The sequence below is a fragment of the Fulmarus glacialis genome, unplaced genomic scaffold, assembly GCF_000690835.1.
Source record: "Fulmarus glacialis isolate BGI_N327 unplaced genomic scaffold, ASM69083v1 scaffold15883, whole genome shotgun sequence".
In the NCBI taxonomy this organism is placed as follows: Eukaryota; Metazoa; Chordata; class Aves; order Procellariiformes; family Procellariidae; genus Fulmarus; species Fulmarus glacialis.
In genome coordinates, this window is record NW_009203686.1 from 17,376 (window position 1) to 25,918 (window position 8,543).

General features: G+C 42.4%; 1 protein-coding gene across 1 annotated transcript in view; it reads right to left on the minus strand.

Annotated features, from left to right (window-relative positions):
* Positions 1-8,538, minus strand: part of DNAJC17 (DnaJ (Hsp40) homolog, subfamily C, member 17) — a gene marked incomplete at its 5' end in the record, with an annotated part of 17,315 nt that extends 8,777 nt beyond the window's left edge. Inside the window, 8 exons of the mRNA XM_009574734.1 lie at positions 199-276; positions 799-848; positions 2,422-2,518; positions 2,984-3,066; positions 3,473-3,560; positions 5,091-5,149; positions 6,292-6,361; positions 8,479-8,538. Of these exons, the coding sequence (XP_009573029.1) occupies positions 199-276; positions 799-848; positions 2,422-2,518; positions 2,984-3,066; positions 3,473-3,560; positions 5,091-5,149; positions 6,292-6,361; positions 8,479-8,538 (585 nt within the window). The remainder of the gene's footprint in view (positions 1-198; positions 277-798; positions 849-2,421; positions 2,519-2,983; positions 3,067-3,472; positions 3,561-5,090; positions 5,150-6,291; positions 6,362-8,478) is intronic.
* Positions 8,539-8,543: the final 5 nt, after the last annotated feature.

Consider the following 8,543-nt stretch of genomic DNA (forward strand, 5'->3'; position numbering starts at 1 on the left):
CAGAGGTGCTAGCTGGGGAACAGTTCACAGCTAATGGATCACGCTGATGATCTCTGAAAATGGCATGAGTAAGAAAGCTAGACAACAGAAAAAAAAAGAGCCACTCTGGTTTATATGTAGCTTCCCAGAATTTACTATCCTTTCTTACACCACTGAGAGCAGGGGAAGATTAAGTAGTAGGAAAGTGTCAGACAGGACCTTTTGTAGGATCCGCAATAGAACGTCTTTTGAGTATCCCCCTCTCGTCTCATCTTCTTTCCTGCATTTCCATTTTAGCTGGGAAATAAACATGACAAGTTAATTTTGTCCATTTGAACACATGTTGCCACATTCAAAGCAGCTCCTGCCACCTGCACAATAACCAAGTTTGCTATTTACAGCTGCGCTCCCAGAATTGCCAAGACAGCGATTCCAACATCCAAATGTGCAAAGGGAACAAATTATTTGGGGAACGGGGAGAAACACTGCACTGAAACAAAAAATAGTTCAAAGCATACTAATGGCTATATCAGGGTAATAAGCAGACATTTCGCCATGCCTAAAGCAGAGACAACTCAATTTCAGACAACTCAAAAATCTAGACCAGACAGTAGAGAAAAGGGTGAGGGAGGAAGGGTATTTTAAAGGCAGTGACAGGAGCTGTTCTCATGCATGATACACATTAGATAGAGGAACTTCACCTCCACTGTACAAAGGGACATGCCAGTTTAGCAGAGTTGAAGTGTCCCTTCTGTTTTCCAGAGCTGCATAATGTTCTACCAGTTTTCACCAAAACCCAGCTTTATAAAGATGTCTTACTTTCAGTTTGGGAGTTATTTTGCCTTCTGCTCCAGTTCCTTCTTGCTTGCCTGAAGAGGGGAAAGAAAATAAAGATGGAAAGGACATGGGTGAAAACTCCTCAGCTAAAGAGCATTTAATTCGCCCTGAGAATCTACATATGGCAATAGCAAACACTTCTGGATTTCCACTAGATGGTTTCAGCCCCTAAAGTCTTGTGCAACACTTTCATCAGGAACCGTAATACAGACTGAATATCAGATGTTAGCATTTTTCCTTCTATGATGCCCAGACTTGCCATGATCAAGGCTAGAAACAGCTAAGTAAAAATACAAGCAGGAGACCTGTGACATTTTTCCCCTGCAAGGGGGTTTTGCTGGTGGGAACAAGTGTGGAAAAATAAAGGGTAGACAAAAAAAAGGATAGCATAGCCTAAGAATTTAATCTGGCCCTGCAACTAAATACTTTATAATGATGTGCTCTCATTTCAAGGATCTCAAAGTGCTTTATGCTAAGCAAATGCTCAACATCGCCCCCCAGTTCCTGATATGAGAAATTAAGTTAAGAAAGGGTAGGGTGGGCTGAATGACTTACACTCTTACAGGAAAACCCTGGTGAGCCCAAAAAGAGTTTCTGCATCTGGACCTCTGATGTTATTTTGAAAACAAGAACAGAACTTTCTGAAACATACAACTGTATTTTAAGCCCACAAAGAATATTAAAAAAGTCAATTCAATATAGAGACATGTGGATGGGAGCGAAGTGCAGGAATACCAAAGGATGAGGTTCTGGGATTCTGGAAAAATCTCATCCCCTCCTGTATGAAGGAGACTAACCACAGCTACTGAACAGCCCACAAGAATTAGAGGGAGACAACTTCCAACATGATAACTACCTGTTGTTGTATGGTAGCACAGAATGCAGATGTTTTCCAGTTCAGTATGTTGCTCATTTCACAGCCCACGAGAATTAGAGGGAGACAACTTCCAACATAACTACCTGTTGTTGTATGGTAGCACAGAATGCAGATGTTTTCCAGTTCAGTATGTTGCTCATTTCCTGACAGATTTGTTGCTGGTCTTTGTACAAACCTGGGATGAAGACTGTGTATGCCCAAGGAACACGAGAGAATCAAGTTCCAGAAAGTAAAGCCTCAGCAACCATAAACTAAACAAAACGTTATTCTCCACACTGAGTCTCTTTTGGGTGATAAGTACTGAGAACTTTCACGGGGATACAGAAGTAGTAACCCAATGACAACTTTTTTTTGCAAACTTGAATCATTCCCCATTTTGAGTCTGCAACACTGACTGCTTTAATTGTGACAGATGAGCAGAACCTTAGGCTCCCTACAGCATAACTGTGGGGCTCCACATCAGACCATCTACATTCAATGCTTTACAATATTTATGGAAAAGGAGCAGCAACAATGTGTTAAAGAACAGCATGTCACACATAAGAAAGCAACCCCCCAGAAATACTAGTCTTTTGACTTATCCCTGAAAAAGGTGCTAAGTAGGATCCTATATATGGCAACGTGACCAAGTCGGAAGGCTGCATCTGTATATGAGCTCTGTCTACAGAAGAGTTGGAGTCCCACGTGCATGTAGTTTGGCTGAGGGATTCAACCTCATCTGTTCTCACCTTGGATGTGCTGTTCTCTTTCAAGACGGATCTGTTCTTGAATGAGTATCTGCTGCTCCTCAAGCTGACGGGAGCCTTCTTCACGCAGGCGTATTATCTACAGCAGAGGTAAGACAGCACGGATATCTGAGGGCACAGTTCCATGGTTGGTTCATGCCAGCTAAAGACTGCCAAGGAGAGCTTTGTCTTATACCCATCTACCCATCTCCTGGGGCAACCCTCCTGCTAGTTCCCCTGTAAAAGCTCATAAAATTGGACCCCTCATGTTCCTAGTGACACAGTCCCTATCAGCCAGCATATAACCAATCAGCTGTTGTTACTGTCTGCTATGCAAAAGGTAAAAGGCAGACAAAAAAATAAAACCCTGAGATTGACACATTTGCCAGACTGGTACAAGATCCCTTCTACATGCCTCTCTTTCATAGAGCCCATTAAACCAAAAGGCTGAAGGACTGCTATACGTAGATTTGCTGCATCTCATCACATGGTTTTCATTATGATTGTAAACACTTTCAGCAGTTCTTCTCAAAAGAAGCAGAGAAATCTAAGAATTTATCATTACTTCTTGTTCTAATGATCTCGTTATCCTGATCTCTTCCTCTTCACTCTCATGGGCCTGGGCTTCTCGTTCTCTGGCTTCAAGATCTGCAGAGAAAGACACAAAATTAAAAGAATCCAGAGAGAATTTTTACTGCTGACGCTGCTGACCAGGGGTGAATGGGAAGATCACAAACTTGGCTACACCTACACCAATTTCAAAGTAGAGTCCTGATAGCTCTGCTACCTCTCCTCTGCCCAGGCACATCAATGTATCAGCAGTCTTAACAGTCATCAAACCCCCTAATTCCTTCCCAGAGCAGGATCATCCCCCAGCTATGACTGTGGGAGGAGATTTCAAATGGCTACTATACTGTACTGGGCATAAAGAAACCACAGCCATCACAAATGGACAGCAGATTAATCAATGGTGAATTCCAGCGGTAGAAGAAATGCCAACACCCAGCTAATAAGGACTTCAAGCCAAGAGAAAACAAAGTTTTGATTTTATTACCAAGCTTTACTTTCTTTCGCTTCTCATCAAGTTTTTGTGTCCTTTCTGCAGCTTGCTTCTTAGCCTTTCTCACTTTGTCATACGCCGCCTGTCAAAGAACCAACACAATAGTGTGAAACTATATAAAGCAGAAGAGAGAAAATGGAAAGCAGCGAATAAAGGTGAGATCAGATATTGAAACACGGTAAGCAGAAGTGAAGCATTTTTTGCTTCGTGCTACCATTCCTCATAAAAGTGTTGGAAGTTAACACAAATACCCTGAAAACATGAGAAGAGGCCCAAGGATCTCCAGATGGAGCCTGAAAGGGTGAGGAAGTCCAGGAATAACTGCAAAGCGTACTGGAGAGAAAGTCTGACCCATCTTGAGAGGTGGGAAGAATTTTGGTTTCCTGAACATGCCAGAAGTTGCTTTAGGGGCACTGGTAACAGATGAGGTTTGGTTTAGAGCAAAGTTTTACAATTAGAAAGGTCTATTTTTATGAAAGATTTATTCACAACACAGATGTTTGACTCACATGAACACATTAGATCAAAGAGCATCAGAACTCTTCAGCAGCAGTAAGACATCAACATTCATTTAGCACTATAGAGACTTAAGAACTGGGATAAACTGGCAATTTCACTAGCACCTGTTTAAACCAGCTGATAATCTGTTCATCAACCTACACAGAACCTTTCTGTAGTAGGTAAAGCATAGACTGGCACAGATGCTCAAATATTACTTGTAGAATAGTTGTACAGGAAAGTACTGCTCTTGTTTAATAAACTAGAAAAGCTGATATTTCTCCTTCCTGCATGGGAAGAGTTTGCTAAACAGTTTTTCCTTTTTAAAATGTAGAAGCCAAAAAGTTCTTCGATGCCAAAAGCTTTATTGCCCCTTGGAGGGGAGAGTACAAGTTTTGCCAACGTTTGAAAAGAGGAGAGTTATTTCATGTTTTTAAATCTTATCATCTGAATTTTTAATATGCCTTCTTTCCTGAGTTTATCTGGATAGAGTTACTTGCTCATTTTTATTTTGTTTTTATTCTTTCCCTTCACATGTCCAGATTACTTTCAAGCCTTGAGCTGTAGACACTCAACCACTTCCTCACAGCAAGAAAAGAGTCCAAGCTACATCTGGCAGACTGCAAAGTTCTTGCAGCAAAAGGATAGAGATCATGACTATGATTCAGCTTTTCTGTTTACAAGTCTCTTGTGCCCCATCGAAAGAAAGGCTTTGAGCTTTAGCAATCACAACTAGATATTATTTATTTGTCAGACCTTGACTTCAAGGGAACTGCAAATGCATCGTTGTCATGGGAATTTAATGCGTCCCTGAATCAGTGGTGGTTATCACTTATTTTTTTTAAATGGGATATGCCCCAGTCCAACACATTATTAAAGACAGTATCTCACCCTTGCAGCAAATGGACAGAGCTACTCCCAGCACAACAAATCAGAAAAAGAACATTTGTCCAAGTTCTTATCTGGCACCTATTATTTGATTTCACGGAGAACTACAGGGAATAACAGATGAGACTTGCATTCATGAAGTCACAATTGGAGAAGAGAGCAGGAGAGACAGGAAGAGCAACGACACCACACAATCCCAACGTCACCAAGGGATGGGCATTCTTACCCTTGCTGCTGCATCTGTTAGCACAGCTAAGGCCTGAGACAGTTGGTGGAAGACTTCCGCTGGGAATTAGAAGAAAAAAGGGTAAGATGCAGAAAACCATGCTAGTGGCCTGGAGATGAATCAGAAATGACAATCCCTTATGGAAGAGACCTGCAGAACATCAGAAAGAAGAATAATCTTTCCAAAGCATTTGTAAGGCAACTGACAGCCAGGATCACCTCAAATCAAAGGACAATGTTTGTTATATAAACTTCAGTGTAAATTAAGAAACAAAAACTGGGACCATTTAATTTTAACAGAAGTCTTGAAAGCACGAATTGAAAAGAACCCATCTACAGAAATGTATTATTTAACCTGCAGTCAGCCTGAAATACACTGTTACAAACAAATTCTCCCTTTCATGTCAATAGCTTTTCAGCCCAAGATTCAAACTTTGCATTACTTTGCATTTTACATCAATATTGCTGACCTTTTTCCTGGAAGGTTACACACATAAGCCAGAGGCCTCCCCACACACTTCAAATCACTTCTCAACCTTCTGCAGATATCAAAGCCCCCAGCTTTCCTCTCATTGCCGCTAAAATCTTTTTTTCTTCTGGTGGAAAAATTTTCTCTGTACTATAGCTATAAATTTTCAATATATAAGCCCATCAAATTGGAAAATGCGAGATACAGAACAATGTTTATTTTGAGGTGTCTTGATCAACAGCATCCTTCTAGTTACCACTGCTGTTCACTGCTACCTGCAGCTACAAAACTTAAAAACAGAGTAGCTGCAGAAGCCATTTAAAAAAAACATAGATAATATGGTTTATAAGCTTGCTGTTGAAATTTCGACTGTGAGAGGTATGAATTAAAATAGTGACCACCCAGTAAACACTGGGAACAGCATGGCCAAAGGTCCAGGATTCAAGTACCACGTGGGAAGATTTTGAGAGGTGCAAATATAATTTCAGCACTGACTTAATACTGATGTTTCTAAAACCAACATGTATGCGTTCAACCTTAAAAAACAGAGCACTCTAATAGTGATGAAAATAACTCTTAGTCTTGCATACGTATACTCCACATAGCATATACCCAGGCATTCCCTTAATTACATGCAAAGGCAGACCTGAAGTTAAACAGAGCCACTTCCAGGAGTCTGCACATGTGAAAACAAACATGAAGAGTTGTTTGTGCCTGCACAGCCCCATGTTACCTGCTCTGGGATTGTCCGGGTTCTTATCTGGGTGACAAGTCAGGGCCTTCTGACGGTATGCTTTCTTAACCTGCAAGAGCCAGAATTGAGATTTACTGGTTGGTGGTGTTTAGTCTGTGTTGAGAAAAGCAACGTGGGAAAAAAACAAACAACCAACCCCACCCACAAAACACTGCAGAAACAAAAAGTTATTATTCAGAGGGCTTCTTTTGTTGTTTTTGTTGTTGGTTTTGCTTAACTTAAAACACACCTCCCTGTCATAAGTAGAAGGCTGTGGTTGAACCAGCATTCGTTTTCGTGACTAGATGCCCCCCAGCTCTGACAGAAAATAAAGACCATTTTTGGAGTGCCAGTAGCTCCATTACCCCCTCATATTGAAAGGTAAAGCAGCCTACTGTAATAGCAAGAGACCTCTGAAAAGCTCAGTTTTCAACCTCAATGCAATGACCTGTCATTTTTAATCACACTGTACTGCAAGGATAAGCATTTGAGCTCAGGCAGGCAGCCATATTTTGTATGAGTCTAAGCTTTTCAAAGCCAGAGTTTTATTTCTAGGTGCATTGTATTACAGCAGCCAAACCTCACGATCATCAAAGCCAAGTCTGGTTCACCGAGGCAGTTTTCTTGCCAGAGGGATACTGTGTTCTTTGCAGTTGTAACTTTGGGACAGAGAAAGTACTATTTACTGTGCAACAATTCAGTTTGGCAAGGTGAAGAATTTTTGACCAAAGACTGTTTAATCCCTTCTATGCTTCAAAGAAGGACTGACAACTTTCTGAGTTAAGTCACTTTCAATCTGAGTTCCCTTTGTCAGGGACACATCTGCATGCAAGAAAGGAAAGGAAGGAAAGCTGCTCTGCTCGACTGCCATGCAGTCCTCTGCTCAAAAGAGTGGAATAAGCGGTGGCCCGGCACCACCTGGTGGACAAAGCTCTTGGAAGGGAAACGTGCAGCTAAAGCCTCACAGGCCTAATCCTATCTCCTGCCTAAGCAAGACTGCAGTTAAGAGAGAGGTTAAGTCTCTTCCCCAGGCATCAGTCACAACTATTAAAATAACCGTTCTACGTGGCAAGTTCAGATAAGGCTTCTCTAAACAGTGAGGTTAAAGTACTTTAAGAGTCTTGCTCCCCTTTGTTCATTTCTTTTGGCCATGCTGCTCTGCATACAAAGGGTCTTTGGGTTGTTTCAAGTATTTTACATCAAGGATTAACACTCTAAATTACACTTGTCACTTTTTAAGTTGCACCATAACATCCAATTTGTAATTTTCTCATCCTTTTCCCTCAGTGACTAGCCCAGCAGTGAAGCTGAGGTCACCTCAAGTCTTTCATCTCATTCAGTCCTGTGCGTTACGTTTGGCTTGTTCCCCTGTTTTGTGCCTCTTACACATGGACTCTCCAGGCAGCCTCAGACACAATTGCTGGTTATGCCAGATTGTAGCTTCCAAGTTTTATCCTGCTGTACTGCTACTGCTTTTTACTGCTAAAGAAAAAAAAAAAGCCTAAGGAGAAAAAACAAAGTTTTCCTTCCAAGTTTAACTTTGTTCAGTTACTAAGCTCAGCTGCTCAAATGTTGTGTTTAGTGTGGACTTACCAATTAAATTAAAGGAAAAATGGAAACATTTAATCCCAAACCCACAAAATTAACAAGATGACTTACGGGAACCTACAGTACTTAGACCAACCTCTAACAACTGGATTTTTGGTAAACACGGGAGGAGCTTTCCTTCTGAAGGCACATAAACAAACAAAGCAAGAGAAACATTGTCCGAGACAAATTCTGCAGTTCTCTCCAACTGATTTCACCCTGCTCCAAAGCCAGGTCCCGCCCCACAGGCTTAAGAGGAGAAAACGGAAGGGTAAGTTGAGGGCAGCAAAGCCAACAACAGAAAAAATGGGCTTTCCCACTTATTAACAGCTCCAGCCGACAACGCAGCAAAGCAGCGGTGCCCAGGGCAGCGATATCACACTAAAACAGCGCTTGGAGCAACCGCTCAGCTAACTATCCGGAGAGCAGCAAAGGCAGCCCCTCGTCCGAGCCGCCTTCTGCCCTCGGCAACAGCCCCCGTCCTGAGGGAAAGGCGGGGGGCGGAAGAGCCGGGCTGGAGGCGCCGAGGGCGGGAAGAGAGCGGGCCCCGGTCCGAGCCTCCCCGCGGCCCTGTGAGGGTTCCCGGCCCGCGGCCCTGACCTCCTTCTCCGACGCCTTCTCGCCGACCCCCAACAGGCCGTAGAGGTCCAGCTGCAGCAGGTCCT